General features: G+C 34.7%; 2 protein-coding genes across 10 annotated transcripts; one reads left to right on the forward strand and one right to left on the reverse strand.

The window, feature by feature from the left end:
• Nucleotides 1-424: 424 nt before the first annotated feature.
• Nucleotides 425-7,989, forward strand: LOC120269134 (pentatricopeptide repeat-containing protein At2g37310). Of its 9 annotated transcripts, none has more exons than XM_039276437.1 (6): nt 425-2,719; nt 3,482-3,776; nt 3,852-4,006; nt 4,103-4,189; nt 4,307-4,427; nt 7,766-7,989. In XM_039276437.1, exon 1 carries the CDS (start codon nt 432-434, stop codon nt 2,412-2,414), a length of 1,983 nt encoding a protein of 660 aa, XP_039132371.1. In that variant the 5' UTR covers nt 425-431; the 3' UTR covers nt 2,415-2,719; nt 3,482-3,776; nt 3,852-4,006; nt 4,103-4,189; nt 4,307-4,427; nt 7,766-7,989. The 9 variants fall into 9 exon arrangements, with proteins under 9 accessions (XP_039132371.1, XP_039132370.1, XP_039132369.1 ...); XM_039276436.1 differs by lacking the exon at nt 7,766-7,989 and adding an exon at nt 5,469-6,234; XM_039276435.1 differs by lacking the exon at nt 7,766-7,989 and adding an exon at nt 4,498-5,028.
• Nucleotides 7,990-12,862: 4,873 nt separating this feature from the next.
• Nucleotides 12,863-16,128, reverse strand: LOC120269510 (protein ECERIFERUM 26-like). The gene is given in 3 exon segments (XM_039276847.1): nt 12,863-13,939; nt 15,666-15,713; nt 15,715-16,128. Coding segments are annotated over 3 exon segments (1,254 nt in total). The 5' UTR covers nt 16,090-16,128; the 3' UTR covers nt 12,863-13,108.
• Nucleotides 16,129-18,299: the final 2,171 nt, after the last annotated feature.

An 18,299-nucleotide genomic window follows, 5' to 3' on the forward strand; every position in this document is an offset into this window, starting at 1 on the left:
AAAGTCATAATATGTATAGCTTTTTTTTTAATAAATTAGTAAAATATTGCAAATTGTTGAAATAAGAACATTTAATTTACAAAAATAATATTATATGTATAAAATTAGTATAAAATACAATTTATACATTCAAGGGCATTTTAGTAATATACATATAAAACTTTATTTTCTATTACCTTTCAATTCAAACACTAAAAGTTTGATAACCTCCATTTACCTTACCTTCAATCCAAATAAAGTATAATTTAAAACCTTTTTTTTTACCTTAATTTACCATACTTTACCCTACACAACCCTATCTTACAAAACTTCCTTCACCTCATCTAAGCAAAGACTAATTTATCTAGTTTTTACTTAATCTAATATAGATTTAAATGAAATTTAGGTTCATTAAAAAAGGTATCATTCCAAGGCAGCGCTCTACTGAATGAATGAGAGTACCCGTCATCGGCGAGCTGCGCGAAGCGCTTGCGCGAGTATCGCATGGCTGCGTGCTCGACTTCCGCGCGTTCGGCCAACTCATCCAGCACTGTGCCAACCATGGCCTCAACCTCCAAGGCCAACAGCTTCACGCTCGCCTCGTTCTTCACTCCGTCATCCCGGACAACTACCTTGGCTCCAAGCTCCTAACTTTCTACTCCCGTATCCGTTGTCTTCGTGATGCTCGCAAGGTGTTCGACGATATTTCCCAGAAGAACCTCTTCGCATGGAACGCCATGCTACTTGGCTACGCCCTTCATGGCGCCTACCACTTGCATGCTCTCAATCTCTTCTCCTCCCTCGTTGGCTCCTCGCTTTGTCCTGATGCTATCTCTGTTTCTGCAGTGCTGAAATCTCTGTCTTCTTGCTTGATCTCGTCTCTCCCTTGGTTGGCTGTGGACGCTATCCATTGTTTCATAGTGCGACGTGGATTTGATGCAGATCTCTTTGTGTCAAATGGGTTGATTACGGTTTACTCTAAGTTTGATGATTTAGTTTCTGCCAGAAAGGTGTTTGATGAAATGCCGATGAGAGATATCATTTCCTGGAACTCTATCATTTCTGGGTATTCTCAGGCAGGCTACCATGATGAATGCTTGAGACTGTATTCAGAGATGAAACATGGATTGGATGGGTTGGTGCCTAATGGTATCACGGTGGCTAGTGTGCTGCATTCTTGCGCTCAGATTAAAGATCTTGCCTTTGGAATGGATGTGCATCAGTTTGCTGTGGAAAAGGATGTTGAGATGGATCTTGTTGTGTGGAACTCGATTGTCGGGTTTTATGCCAAATGTGGTAGCTTGGACTATGCTCGTAGATTGTTTGAAGGGATGCCCATGAGGGATGGAGTGAGCTACAGCGCGATGATAACCGGGTACATGAACTATGGAGTTGTTGACCAGGCTATGATCCTCTTTCAGCGAATCCCAAACCCAGTTCTTAGCGTATGGAATGCAGTGATTTCTGGTCTGTCTCAGAACAACCGCCATCCTGATGTTCTGGCAATGCTCCATGAGATGCAGAATTCAGGGTTCCAACCTAATTCAGTTACTCTTTCCAGTGTTCTGCCTGCACTCTCATTCTATTCAACTCTTTTAGGTGCTAAGCAAGTTCATGCCTATGCGATTCGGAATGACTTTGATAATAATATATATGTCACAACTGCTCTTATTGATGCATATGCTAAAGCAGGTTCACTCAGTTTGGCGAATAGAGTGTTTGATGGTAATGGGGCTGGAAGTGTCATTGTGTGGACAGCAATCATATCAGCTCATGCAGCTCATGGTGATGCTGATGCTGCACTCTCTCTATTTTCCAAGATGCTTGATGCTTGTGTTCAACCGGATGCTGTAACTATCACTGCAGTCCTCACTGCCTGTGCTCATGCTGGGGCTGTCAATGAGGCACTGGAAATCTTTAATCATATGTTACCAGAATATGGGGCATCTCCAGGGCTTGAGCATCATGCTTGCATTGTTGGGGTCCTCAGCCGTGCTGGTCAACTTCAAGAAGCTTTCAAGTTCATTAGCAGAATGCAGCTTGAGCCAAATGCAAAGGTGTGGGGAGCATTGCTTAATGGTGCTGCAGTTTTTGGTGATGTAGATCTGGGGGAATTTGCTTTCAACCAGTTGTTCGAGATTGAGCCAGAGAACACCGGTAATTATATAGTCATGGCTAACTTGTATTCAAAATCTGGGAGGTGGAAGGAAGCCAAGGTGGTGAGAGAAAAAATGAGAGATGTAGGATTGACAAAGATTCCTGGCTGCAGTTGGATAGAGATGAATGATGGATTGCATGTGTTTGTGGCTCGAGATACATCAAACAGTCATTCAAAAGAGTTGTATGTGCTGATGGAGGGATTGGTTGGTTTGATGAGAGGAGAAGGTTATGTTATCCAAGATGATTTTGTTTTAGAGGGGAGTATCTATTGTTGACGATAAATTCATTGTAGAAGTGGCAATGCTGCTGAGAGAGTTTGGCTCAATGGTTATTGAATGATATGGCTGCCTCCCACATGTTCACCTATCAAACTTGTTGCATAATCAATGGCATGGTGAAGTTTGAATAGAGACTGCACTTTGATAGATGTGGTGGGGACATGCTAAATTTAGACTTGAATCAGCATCTCTACTTTATCTTGGCAAGCACCCTTTCCTTCTTATTGTTCGGTGATCCACATTGCTTGCTGGCATTTTACCTGTTCTCAACAGCCTATAATCCATTTGCAACCCAAAAAAAAGTAAGTTAATTCATTTTGAATAAATGCCATTTTTTTCTTTGTTCTGTTCAACTTTAATCATGCTATCTTTAACCCATTTTTGCCATATAAGATTGATACATTCTGCATGCTATATATGCTCCTTTTATTCTTCCTGGAATAGACTTTAGGTTGGTCTAAAGAATATCTCCTCATGGTTTTCCTGATTCTCTCCAACATGGGGCTACAACCCAATTGTTGATTCCATGGAATTTGAGTTGATTAAGGGATGTTTTGCATCGTCTTGCCTTTCTTAATTTATTTCAGACTTTGCACCAGCTCCAAAAGTCTACTTGGTTTAATCTTTCTGCAATATCTCCAAGGAATGTTGCTATATTAAGCACATTGAAGTTCTTTTTAACAATTCAAATCTTGTTTGCATAGGGAATCACTTGTTAAATTTTTATTATCATAAATGTTGAAAGCCTAAAGTTAAGTTTCCAGGCACATGCTTTGTAGCTTCCATTGGTTGTTGTTTAAGATGCTTCCTTCATTGCAAGCAAATTTTGTAGTGTTTTATAAACTGTTTTATGTAGGATATAATAAATTCTTACACTGAATTTTGTCAAAAAAAAGCTGAAAAGTGACATTATCTGCTCTCTCTTTTTTTTTTCTTCTTCTTTTTTGGTGTCTTATTTGTCTTTTTAAAATGGTGTTTTAGTTGCACCTTATTTTATTTGTAACACATGCTCAAGGTGTGAATGTGGTGATGCTGAAGTTTTGATTTGTTTTATTGATTGTCAGGAGAATAATGAGGGTTTTACTGATAAAAATATTATTTTTGGAGCATGGATGAGTATGCTCACATTTGTTTCTCAAGATTGCACTTGGAGGATTCACAATTTAAACAAATGGCGTGAATGATTCGTCCAAACTTATAGTGAGTAAAGATACTTATTTCATGTATGGAGGAAGTTGTGGCCCTAGCCAGACTAGTTTGTGAAATCAAAGCTCTTGGAGAGGACAAATACATCAACATGCTCCATCATTCTGTATACAAACACCGTGTGAAGATATTGTTTGTGATGTGGACATGCAGGTTGGTGCTTTTTATTTTTCCTCTTGGAACTGCATCAAAAATTACACGACCCTAAAACTTTGAAGGTTTGAATAGGTGTAGACAATTGGACTCCACATGCTGCTCAGAGAGAAGTTGCGGATGGCCCAGACATGGAAAATAGGTCCTTTTGAGCTTTTGCTTCAGAACTTTTTGGTGTCATATTTCTCATTATTTTAATAGTCACATGGAACTCGTAGTTGCTCTTCCAGGTGTGTGAAAGAAATGTTATGGCAATTTTATCTTTATGTAAAGGTTGTCGCTAATGAGTGCTTGAGGTTAGTTTCCTTATTCATATTATTTCCCAGGGTAGTGAGGTTCACCAAGCTGTTGCAACACTGCTTTTGGAAGACCACGTCACACTCATCTCCATAGCTGATGAAAGTCATTCTCAGGTAACACATTCTAATCTCTGGTAAATATTTTTTAAAAAAAATCCTCCACTTATTATTATAATCTTGACTTTAGTCATCCTCAGTCATGCTCATCTTGCAATATACAACTATTTTTAGGAAGCTAATGTGGTCAATATACTGCAAAGAAACTGGTTTCTCATCTTGTTCAAACTCTTTCATTTGCGATGCAAACTAAAGATGTGATGGTATCAATTCAAGGGAGGCATAGAAACTCTTGGTACTTCTCTTACATTTTTCAGTAGGCACTTAGTGATAACAATATGATTGTCCTCAAATTTATGCTGCAGTTCATTTGGAACAATTTACATCAGAGTCTGATGATGATGATGATTGAATATAGTAGTATAGAAGCTACAAATATTGAAGTGAGGGATGCTAGATGATGATGATTGGGACACATTCCGGTTTTTTGCCTGCTAATGACACGGCTGTCTCCACATTAGAGCTACATGTTGAGGTTGGTTCAGACGTAAGACGTAGATGATGGAATGGACACCTTTCTTTTTTGATACAAAGCATGTAAACTCAGACATAGACGAGATTGGTTATGGCAGAGGCATAAACAAAAGAGATAAAAATACCCTCTCTAGTGATGTAGACCATGTAAACACACTGACATTTGATGACGGAGAATACTGTTGGTGGGGATGGTTCTTTGAGGAATAAAGAGTAAGAGATTAGAAAGAAAGTAGTGCATAAGTCTTCAAGGCGTGGGGAACACTTTCCTTTAGGCTTAATTTGCCCTCCACCTAATTTCAAACCTTGGATGCAAAATGGATTGAATGGCGAATTTCCTTTAGGATACAATGAAAACCCTTGAGTATGGTTTGCACTTCCAAACTCAAGCAAAGACAACAATGGCTTTTACAATTGTGCACTCAAAGAACAAAGCAAATGAACTTGTGAGGAGTTTGTTTGTCATTCAATTAACTTGAATGATGATAGGAGATTATTTTTATAGGAATGAAGTGGTGTTTAGTAAAAAGACACACCACTTCAATAATGAGTGTCATTTAAAAAGACATATCATTTCAGACACATTATTTTATTAATAAGACACCACTTCATTAAATAGACACACCACCTTACTAATGAGAAACTATTTCATTAATTAGACATCTTTTCAAATAAAATAAAATAATCATTCATTAATTAATGAAATTACAAATGATAAGCTCTCATTAGTTGTATTACAAGTGGTGTTTATTACATTAATGTCTTTTCATTTTTAAAATCCTCTCACAAATACTCTCTATAGCTCAAAGCATGTAACTCAGGCATAGATGAAAGAGCAGTAAATACTCTTTCCAGTGATGCAAAGCATGTAATCCCAGACAAAGAGAAGAAACAACAAATAATCTCTATGGTGACACAGAGCATGTAAACCCAGACATAGACAAAAGAGCAGTGGGTACTCTCTGTAGTGATGATAAGGGAATGATTGAAGCAATACAATTACAGCAGAAGGAAAACAAAGAAGATGATGATGTAATGAATATAAACCTTCTGGCCATGAGATTTTTGAAGAGGTTTCTTCACACAAATGATTTAATCACTCGCCAAGGAATAACTACTCTCCAGTGATCCAGGCATGGAATTGGAAACAATTGAAAGAATTGAGTTACAAAAAAAGGAGAACAATGGCTAAGGAATCGGTATTTCTTCCACTGAAGAAAGTCAGAGGTAGAATGTCATCGGAAGGTGAAAACAATGCAGAATGGAAGCAGGTAACCTCTGGTCAATCTTTGCCAGTGGATGATGAGAAAATTGTTCAGCAAAATGAAGGGGTTTATTGTGAGGATTTGCAACTTTTGCTTCTGGTGAGTCTTCTGCACATCCAAGGGATGCAAAAACAGAATCAGGTCATTAAGATCAACAAGCAAATGAAATGAAAACATTTGAATGATGCTGATTCATGATAGTTCTGAATTTTTGAGACAGAAACATCTGTTTGCATTCTAGAATTTTTAATAATTTAATAAAATTAATTTTTAATAGTAACTCTTTGCAAATATATTATTTAATCCTAGATTGGATAGTATGTGTTTACTCTCATTTGTAATTATAGTTGTATCTCTCAGTGAAATATTTTTGTATGAACAAGATTTATTCATGATATTTGAGTCAAAAGTTCTTTACAGAACGTGTTGACTTAGATGACAATAATATTTTGCATTATTATAGTCAGGCATAACAAATTAATTGATGAAAGTTTCTTTAAGTTAACTAAGAGTTGTAAATAAACCAATTAATACAAATCAAAACTAAACTTTATACAAAACACTTGTTTTCATGTTCTTGTACTTGCTCATCTTTTACAAAACTTGTTTGATTTCTAATACAGTGAAGTTGGTGATCAACATGAGAATCCAAACATTGATTATCATGTTCTTGTTGATCATCTTTTACCAATCTTGTTTGATTAAGAAGGAACCACTCATGTAACCCATCCCGCGGATGTTTCATTAAAATCAAGTTTTAAACTAGTTAAGAAAAGTAGGGCGTGCACAAGCTTCGGCGGAACTGAGTGGGGGCGGGGCTCGAGCACATATAGGTGCTGGGATCACCCGCACATAATCACTATTCACGCTCCTAAAAATGTACCTTTAACTATGATTAAAACTCTCACCACTTATGAAAGATTTTAATAGAGACCTGACTATCAATGCATCATTTGGTTAAGAAAGCTTTATAAAATGGTCGCATGCAAATGTGATAATATATATTTGAAATATAAGAAACATAAGGAAAGAGAATTTTGGGAAAGACTTAATGAAAATCAAGTAAAAGAATTTCTCAAATGGCAAACCAATGACACTGAAGAGAAAAATACATAGAATAACAGAGCTTCTTGCTCTTAATTGAATACAATTTGATCCAATAAAAAATATGATAGCCTTGAATTTATTTTAGATCTAAAATGTGACAACGATAATATAATAAAAACTAGCTAGTGATCTTGAGACATTTCACCTATGTTCTGCCTATTGTTAAATTATAATACATAATTTGATGGTATATCTATTTATAAAAGCTCATTGTCCATACATATTTTATAAATGAGAAACTTCACCAGTAATACACACACACACACACACACACACACACATATATATATATATATATTTCAATAACTCCTTTTTCATGTTCATAAAACTATATATCCATGTTATACTGTTAGGATCTTTAATCTGTCAATATAGATAGATTGTTCAGAGTATGTCTTTATTTTCTCTAATATGTTTTTTTAAGATATGAATTTGTTATATTTGATTAAATCTAAGAATTTAAGATGACAGGAAGAAAAATGGAAGTAATAAATGAATTCATGTGACATTATTAGATCTTTAATTGCGTTTAGTTGAGCCTCCCAACCAACCACCAACTTGGAATAACAAATTTTTACTCAAATTTATAGATAAGTTTTCCTTCGTATTAATGAATTCAAGCTTATGACATTGAATGGTACTCATATGTAACATCTGTCTTATTCTCCAAATTGATGGCCATTTTCTTTGACAATTTGCTGATTAAATTTTTTTCTCTTTCTTGCAGAGCGGGTTGAAGCCAGAATCTTCTGTGTCTGAGCTACTCTTATGAAGCTCATGAATTCTTAATTATTGATAATTGTTCAAGTAGTAGACAGCAGCTAGCAAGTTGGCAGGCTCAAGATTAATGCTAAATATTGAATTTTTGTCATTAGTTTTGTGGATTTATTAAATTTTTTTTTTTTTTTATATATTTTGGTTGAATGAGTGTTGTAAACTTGTGGATGTTTTGTGTGGATTTTTAAACCCTTCTTATATTATGTATTCTATTCGAATTTTGTTATTTGCTTAAGTGTTAAACAGGTTCTGAGACCTTGCATGTTCACACGGTTCTTGCGGTGCACATACGGCCATTTGTCAAGCATAGAGTCCCTAGGAGGACTTAGGACAAGTTTACTTCTAAAACAAGAACATTACAGTTAGAACTGATAGAAAGAGGATGATAGAAGGTGGATGAAATTGATATGAAAGATAGAAGAGAAAGAATCAATCTACCAAGTGTGATTATAGGTCGTATGCAATGTACCAATGTACCCCATGGCATCAAAACAAGTGTGATTATTGGATGATAGAAGCCAATGATACCAATGTATCCCATGGCCTACATACATACAAATATATAACATACATAACATATATACATATAACACCCCCCCCCCTCAAACTCAAGGCGGATCATACGTCTTGAGTTTGGATAACATGAAGTGATGCTGATCACGCGTCTGCGCCTTAGTGAAAAAATTAGCTACCTAGACCTCGGTAGGAAGATAATGAAGTGACACAGTATGAGCGCGGACATGACAGCGAGTGAAGTGTGCATCCACACCAATGTGTTTGGTCAGTTCATGCTTGACCGGATCAGTAGCAATCTGAAGAGCTCCCGTACTGTCGCAGTGAATGGGAATAGGCAAATGGATCGATATACCAAAATCCTGCAGAATCGAACGAATCCAAAGCACCTCCTGTAGGGTAGAGGCTAAAGCACGAACCTCAGCCTCAGCACTGGACTTGACAAAAGTCTGCTGTTTCTTAGTCTTCCAAACAACAACTGAAGACCCAAGAAAGATACAGTAACCAGTAACAGAGACTCGATCATCAGGAGAGCTGGCCCAAGTAGCATCAGAATAGGCATGCAACTGAAGGGTGGACTGACGTGAGTAGAACAGACCACGAGATACAGTGCCACGAAGCATTCGCAGTACCCGAAGAAGATGAGCATAATGAACAGAAGTGGGTGCCGCAACGAACTGACTGAGGATGTGAACTGCATGGGAAATGTCTGGACGGGTGACGGCTAAGTAGACTAAACTGCCAACCAAATGTCGATAGCGAGAAGGATCAGATAAGGGAATCCCATCAGAGGCACGAAGCTGCAAATGCAACTCCATCGGTGTAGCAGCAATACGGGTATCAGTCAAACCAGAGCGAGCAAGTAGATCGTGAGTATAATGCTGCTGAGAGAGACGGTAACCATCAGGATGAGAAGTAATCTCGATACCCAAGAAGTAACGAAGCGGACCTAAATCAGTCATCAAGAAAGTTTCACATAACTTCTGTTTCACAAAGGTAATGTGAGCAGAGTCATCACCGGTAAGGATCATATCATCGACATATAGAAGAAGAATGGTCTGCCCACGAGAAGAAGAGTGAATGAAGATTGCCGGGTCATGTATGCTCGGAGTGAAACCAGCAGCCTCAACCACTATATTGAACCGCTCAAACCAGGCCCGTGGAGCCTGTTTGAGACCATAAAGAGCTCGCCGAAGACGACAAACAGACCCCGGAGGTACCGGAAGGCCAGGGGGAGGAGTCATGTAAACCTCCTCCTTCAAGTCCCCATGAAGAAACGCGTTCTTCACATCAAGCTGATGAAGAACCCAACCACGAACAACAGCAACAGCAACCAAAGTGCACACAGTGTGCATATGGACTACTGGGGCAAAAGTCTCCTCATAGTCGCGGCCATACTCCTGCTGAAAGCCACGAGCAACCAAACGCGCTTTATAGCGCTCGAGAGACCCATCAGAATGAGTCTTCACACGGTAGATCCAACGACAAGTGATAGGAACGGCATGAGAAGGAAGGGGAACAAGATCCCACGTATGAGTCCGAGTCAAAGCATCAAGCTCCTCTGCCATGGCAGTCCGCCACTCAGGTAATCAAACTGCTTCCCTGTAGGTACCTAGCTCAAAGACATCTGAAACATTGGTGCTAGCAGAAGCAAAACGGACAGGGGGATGCAAAGTGGAGCGATCGCGTAAAGAATAAGTGTGAGAGTGTACCTCAGGAGCTAGATTGATAGTAGGAGAGGTGTCAGAGATGACCGACCGAGATGGAGGCTCTGCGGGATCCCGACGGTGGTATGTGAAACAAATAGGTGGGTGAGCAAGAGGAAGCGAGGGAGGAGGGGAAGACACTACAGGAGACTCAACAGATAAATGAGGGGATGACACTTTAGGAGAGTCAACAGATAAAGGAGGAGAGGGATCAAGAGAGGAGTGAGAAAGAAACTCGGCAGGAGGGTTGGATGGTGGAGGAGAGCAAGATACAGGAGGAGTATGCTCAGCCGAAGGGGTAGGAAAAAGGAAGGACAGAGGGACAGAGGGAGATGACTACTCAATGGAAGAGGGAGAAGCATAGAAAGGTGTGGACTCATCAAACGTGACATCACGGGAGATGCGAATACGACAAGTGACTGGATCATAACAACGATAACCTTTATGCTCAAGGCTATATCCTAGGAAAACACATGAAACAGACTGGGCTGTTAGCTTTGTTCTCTCCCGAGGTGATAGCAAAACAAAGCAGCGACAACCAAAAACACGAAGATGATCATATCTGGGAGGTGTCCCATGAAGATACTCACCTGGACTACGACCATTAAGATAAGAGGAGGGTTGTAGGTTAATGAGATAGACGGTAGTCTGGCGACTTGACCCAAAAAAATGAGGGGGAAGAAAAGCACCTAGAAGAAGAGCATGTGTCGTCTCTAAGACGTTACGATGCTTATGTTCAGCAACCCCATTCTGAGGATGAGCTCCAGGACAAGATAAGTGAGGCAAGGTGCCTTCAGAAGATAAAAAGGCACGAAAGGCGTGAGAGGTGTACTCACCGCCAGAGTTAGACCGAAAAGTCTTAATAGAGGTAGAGAACTGGGTGTGGACCATAGTGGAAAAGGAGCGATAAATAGATAATAACTGGCCGGAGTAGTTGGCCGGAAAAAAAATAACCTAACCTAGCTCTGATACCATGATATGAAAGATAGAAGAGAAAGAATCAATCTACATTGCATCAAAACAAGTGTGATTATAGGTTTACATATAGAAGCCAATGATACCAATGTACCCCATGGCCTACATACATACAAATATATAACATACATAACATATATACATATAACAGAAATCATCATTCATTGAACAACAATTCATGTATGACCTTTGGTCTACATATAGGAACTAATAATACAATGATACAAATATACCTATATATATATACATACACACACATGATAATATGTACATACATCTAAAAAGGACAACAAGACCCAATCTTAATTCTTCAACTGCATAAGCAAGTATAACAAGAATAAAACCAGACTTATTTATTTTACTGCAAATTAATTAAGCATGAAGGAACTTAATTAGTTTAACTTGTTTAACAGCAAAAGATACAGAAATAGCATCTTAGGATGCACAATTAACTTGAGAACCATCACTGAGATGGAGTGTGCAATCCTTTGGAGCAAGACAGCAGTTGCACTTGCCAGTAAGCTGTTGGTTCCCAGAAGAAGTGCAGGTCATGTAAGCAACATCAAGGCAATACTGAGGACATGCAGTCACTCCCATACAACCACTCTTGTTGTCTTGGAACAAAATCATCACTTTGATAACAATCAACCAAAGATAAAGATTAGCTCATCTCTTTGACAAAAAAACAACCAAAGAGTTTTATTCAAAGGCACATAAATATATGTAGCAGCAGAACAATTTAAACAATTGACACAAAAACAAAATATGATCGTACATGTGTTTCACTCAACTTTGGTTTATGTTCATGTAGGGATACAAACACCATATCTACTATAAATAATAAGAAATTTATAGAAGTTCATGCATGATAGTATTATTTCTTGTTTAAAATTAATTGAGAACAAAACCCTATAAATAAGATTCAATCTTTTGCTAATTAAGATGATTAAATTGGTAAAAGAACTTGTCTCCTTGCTGACTAATAACTCTTCTAAGACAGAAGAGACCATTAATCTTTTTTTTATTAGAGAAGATCTCCTTTATGATCAAACCATTTCTTTGAATTGAGTATGATTCTATGTGTGATAGCATCTAGCTATTATATATACCGAGAATATCAATAAACTTAATTCTTGCTATTGCTCTAAAATAGAAGAGATGATCATCAATCTTTTTTGTTATAATTGATCATAAAAGAGACCTATCTTCTCAAAACTTAAAACAAGAATAATCTTTCTCAAGTTCTTTTCTTTTCAACCATTATTATTTTCATAAGATAGATATTAAAATAAAACCAACATGGCTGATTTAATTAAGATATATATATATATATATAATTAAATATCAATAAAACCAATAATTCTTCTATTCTCTACCTGCCATGAATGAACAACAGTTTTAAGTGACAAAGGAAAGAGAATTTACCTGATAATATAAGAAGCAGAAAAATGGAGAACTTGGTGGAGGCCATTGCTTTCCAAAGTAGTGTTGAGGTGGTTTGGATTGTATCTGAGGTTTTGCTTGTATCTGTATGAGAGTAAATATGGCATGTCTTCAATTCAATTGTCCAATGTGAGACTTTTTCTGCATTCAAAGTTCCATTGCTTCTTTTTTCAAACTTTTGGACTTGTGTTTCATTTCTCTAGTTTGTAGACATGCTAAAATTCAATATCATGACATGGACAATATTAACTTTGATTTAATTTTTCCAATCTGTATATATGTTCGCTTTTAGATATAAAGTTAATGTGGTACTAATCTTGATCAGTCATATTAAACTATTTTCACTTCTGGGAATGAAAATTGAAAAAAAATTAAAGTAAAATTGCAATAAGGAGAGTATGAAAACAATGTCAAACAACTTTATCGTCATAATCACCGTTTAATTAAACAATTAAATTACATATTCAGCGTCACTGTTTGATTGAGTGATTACATGGCACAATTTCAAGCAAAACTACCAACATAAATATACAGAACACTATTAAATAGTGACTGATCTTGTATCGAGCAACTTTATGATCATAAACAACAATAGCAACAACTATAGCAACACAGAAACATGTTTAATTCTGCAGTAATATGATTTGCAATTTTGTTTACCACACAACAACATTCCATTCAATCTCAAGCACTTCCCTGAGCTTTAAAATCTCATCTTCTGGTAAAATGACTGTCACATTTTTCCCTTCACCATCCCCAGCAGGAAGAACAAGCACAAGACCTTCATCACCCACTCCATCAATCTTAAAGCTCACATGAACAGGCTTTTGTCCTTTAATCTCCAACCCATAAAACTCCACATTCTCTAAATCAACAAAAGTGAGGTTTGCTCCATAAAAAATGAAGCTTGGTTCTCCACTCTCACTGTCAATTAATTCCTCAATTTCCTTCTTTTTATCCACTCTTGCTTCAGCTATCAATTGTGCTAGTTCTGAAACATCAATCTTTGAAAGAGAAGACTCACAATGAACACTGGTGATGAATTGATCATTGCTTAAAACAAATCCAGTTTTCTTTTCTGCAGAGGTAGACCTGCAGACTGTGACCAAATGTGGCTCCCTCCCTTGTCTAATCTTTGCCAAACACTTCCAAATGAGAGCAGAGAGGGACTCAAAAGATGATAATGATGGTGATGAAATCTGGAAGGAAAATGTGGCCATTTGGTGATGATTAGTGGGACAAATCCAGTGATCTTCAACTGGTGGGACTTGTTTGATGAGTCTATTTGGAGTTGCAGGTGTTAATTTTGCTGAGAGGTTGTTGATGCTTTTTGGTTGGATTTTTGGGATGTTTTGATCAGTTGGTGACTTGTTTTTTGTGAGGAATTGTCCCCACATGTTGATGCTGTTTGTAGCTGAGATGGCATCTCCAAGGATGTGTGCCCAACTCAAACCTACTGACATTCCTCCACATTTGAATCTAGTGATCTGCCAGTACAACAGGTGGTGAATCTTTAGTACTTTTGGACAACTTATGGACAAGATTCAATCTAAATTTTTAAGATACTAATATACGCCAATTTAATTAATATATATATATATATTTGTGTGTTTGGTCCACCAGTCTCCTGAAAGTCATACGGTGTAAACTAATTCAAGGCAAAATACTTATAGCCATATAAAAAAATAGAACATTCCCAATTCGTGTTATATATATATATATATATAAGGTTTTAAATTCAAAACTATTGAATAAGCAATTCAATTCTTTATCACTTAAATTAATTTTTTTTTTATTAGAGTAATTTTTCTTAGTCTCAACTAATATATAAAGTGATAAAAACTTTCGTATAATTAGTTGAATTTATACATTTTGTTTTTAATTTGTTTTATAGTACTATTATTGATAAATGTGAACAATTTTCTTGTACATGTACAGGGTTATATAAGGGAATTGAAAACAAGAATAATTAATTTGGTTTTGAAAGTTTTTAAATATAATGAACTTAAAGATTTCAAAAAAATAAAAATATATATATATATATAATGAGACAAAAACTAAAATTCCAAAACTTCCCTGAAAAATGATCTAGAATTTGTAAGTGAACATAGAAATAACAACTAAAAAATTTCGAGATATATATATATATATTTATTTTTTTTTAAAGAGATATTTTTTTTTATTATTACACATTTCATCATACCCAGTATAAGCATTCTTTGGAAACATAAAATCCCTTTTCTATACCCCTACTTTGAATAATCAAAGAAAAGATTAGTGAAATTATTATTTTTATTGTTAATATTTTCAATAAGCTATATGAACCTATAAATTGATTTTATGGGATGTTTTTTTATGATAGATATTTTTGGTTATTTTCATTTATGAGCCCAAAAATGAAAACTTATGGACACTAAAAATCAAAGGTCAAGAGTTCAGATTTAAAATTTGAAATTATTTTTAATGCAGAGTTACTTAAATTTAAAATTAATTAAAACTGATTTAAAAATAACATAATCTTTTTCCTAACTAATAATGATTGTTCATTCGTATCAATATTTTTAAAATTAACTATTAATTATATTTATATAAATGATTAAATTTTGTAATAAATTTTAGATTATGAATTACTTAAATATTTGGTTTGAGACTTTGAAATACCTTCAAAAGTTTAAGCAAAATTCTCTAAAATAACTCCCTTCATAAGGTTATTGGTAAATAAACAAATTGAGAGAGAGAGAGAAAAAAAGTTTTATGTTGGATATTTAAAATAAATCTGGACATATAAATATCTGTTTATCTTAACTTAACTTCAGACATTAATATATATATATATATATATATATTCTTTAGATTCCTTATAGAAACTAATGTTCTGTCTAATAATTCAAAGCATATATATGATCCCAATAAATACAAATGGCAATCCAAAATATGTTTAACTAATTAAGGGAAAATTACTTGAATACCCTTACAATAGAGTGGATGATTGCTAATATGTTTTCTAAGATTAGATCTATTTATACATCCTTATATAATTAATATTCCTATTTATTTATATAATCCTATCAAACCTAACTCAAATTTCATAGAAAAAGTGAAAAATAACTAATATATCTAAGGGTAAACCATAATTTGATATTATTTAAAAAAAACTATAAATTTATTAATTTACTATTAAATTAACATCTAACATAGTATCAAAGCTCAAACCTGAATATAAGCGAGGGGAGAGAAAGCCAAATCAGGACCAAGAACCTTTGTCCGCGGCAAATTGATCATCAAGAGACGAATGCTCGCTCTGCAACCATTCATCGATCGTCTTATCGCACTGGGCTTCGATGATCCTCACTCCACTGTCATTACACCTAATGAACGGACGGCCGGAGTCTGTCCTTCGTATCCTCCCGGCGACCGGGTAAAAGACATTGAGCATGAGAAACATGGGTTCTTTGAGATTGAAGATGCTTAGTCCTTCAATAACTTCATTGGCTTTGAAGAAGTACACTGTTCGGAGATAGTGGAGCTTCATTGCTAAGTCCATGTTGGTTAGCTCATGGATGACCTCGTCGCCGGTGACAGCTCCGGGGACCACCGATGAGAGCTTGTGGCTGTGTACTTCCAAGGTGGACACCATTTTGGCCTTGTGAATACTTTGAATGAAACTATCAATGAGTGATTTGTTTAGGTGTTAGATATCTAGATGTGTTTATATAGAGATAAAGTGTTAGGTTCGGTTTGGTTTGGTTTTTTAAAGTTGGTTTGGTGGTTTATCATTTTCTTTGATTTGTAGGAAAGTTGGAAGGAAGGGTTTGTGTTATGTAAAACAAGGATTTGGTTGGATTACTTGCATGCTTTAAGTTATGTTTTGAAAAATAAAATAAAAAACGCTTTTATTGTTGTTGTTGTTATGATTATTATTAGTGTTTATATGAGACACGTAAGTTTATAGGCTGGTGCTAAAATTAATTCTTTTATAAAAATAAATATTTTTGAAAAAACACACACACACACATATATATATATATATATGTTTGTGCGCGAGCGTTTTTGTGTTTTCAAAAATGCTTATTTTTTATAAAAGTAATTTTTTTTAAATAAATCAATATATGTTATTGTTAATTTAAATATTATTTTAATGGACTTTTAGTTATTGATTTATTTTAAAATTTAAAAGTTGAGTTAGATTAGGCCATTGTGGTTTTCATTCTATTTATTTAAATTATTATAACATAAGAAGGTATGTATCCTGATTTCTGCATATTATTTATGTTGTAAGGATTGTTTAGGTAGATGTTTCTATTAAATTTTCTAACAATTCTTACTTATTTTAATCAGAAAATTGAAGAATAAATTATTTTACAAGAGAAGAGATGTTATTTTCATTAAAAAAATTTACTTCAACTATTGAAATTTTATTTTTAAGCGTCAACAATGGTGTGTACAACATGGATATTGGTTTTGTTATACATAGTTGATTATGTTTTCTTTGTATTAGTTCTTATTTATCATTTTTTTAATGTTATCAAATTAGGTATTATATACGTATTTAACTGAATTTATTAACATCATTTTGCTATTTTCAAATTCTTGCCTCCATTATCATTGTATTGGTTTGATAAATTAAATTCTTTAATTTTCTTGAATCCTTCTCATAATTATTGTTACTATTCCTCCTATCACGTACTATTATTTTGATAATTATTAATTTTCTAAAAAAAAAGCTTTTTTGTTTGAATTACTATTTCAAAACAATAAAATTAATCTATTTAATTGAAGTGTGTTTTTTTTTAAAAAAAAAAACCAAATCAAATGAACTAGATACAAATCAAACCAAACCAAACCGAACCATGATTTGTAATAGCATATTCAAATTTATGATGCTTAAGTGACAATCAAGACCGATATGTTTTTAATGCAGATGTGGTGGGTGGCGTTGGAGAATAAAGGCTTGGGATAGTAAGCAGTTGGATTTAAATGTTTGGATGTGAAATGAGTGGTCTTCAGTTGAGTCAAAATTAATATATTTATATAGTTGGGTGATAATATTAATTTTAAAGTAATTAATCAAATCTTGTACGTTTGCTTTGGAGGGGAAAATGACAACATACCATTCTTGTATATATTCCCATTTTCTTTTAAGACATTACTTAATTTTATTTTTGTGACATACTAATTTATCAGGGTTTTTTTTTTAATTATTTTATTTTATTTTTTTATTTATTTATTTTGGATTATTGAGTTTCGTGAGTTTTGTTATTGTAGAGGTGGCCATGTTGGTGGGGAATGACTTTTGGAGGTGAGAAGTAATGAAAATGTGAACATTTATCAATATATATATATATATGCATAAAAATAGATAGAGTTCAATTTATATTATATTCACACAATTTAGTTGAAGAGAGTTGATTTTATAAAGTTTTAAATGATAAAATTACCTATATATTTTGAATTCTATGTTGTAGAAGAAGTTCATTTGTCTTAACTAGCAAAATAGCCAAAGTGGCATTATATATATATATATATTGAAAAATAAAGTAAACTGCATAAATTCTATATTTATGGGATATAAATGAAAATTATTTATTTAAAAACTAAGTTAAATCCCAATCTTATTTTTGTTACTCACTCTATTATTATTATTTAATCATCACTTTTTAGATGTTTTGTTTTCTTTTGTATTTGTCACTTTAAATAACCAAGAAAACACTATTATTATTATTATTATTTTCTAAATTTGGCATCTTCTCCCATAAATGATTGAGTTACACTATCCGACATTTTTTTAAAATAACAAGAGAGTAAAAGACTTAAATGAGTCATGCAAATGCATATCATAACTAAACC

The sequence above is a fragment of the Dioscorea cayenensis genome, chromosome 9, assembly GCF_009730915.1.
Source record: "Dioscorea cayenensis subsp. rotundata cultivar TDr96_F1 chromosome 9, TDr96_F1_v2_PseudoChromosome.rev07_lg8_w22 25.fasta, whole genome shotgun sequence".
Taxonomy (NCBI): Eukaryota; Viridiplantae; Streptophyta; class Magnoliopsida; order Dioscoreales; family Dioscoreaceae; genus Dioscorea; species Dioscorea cayenensis.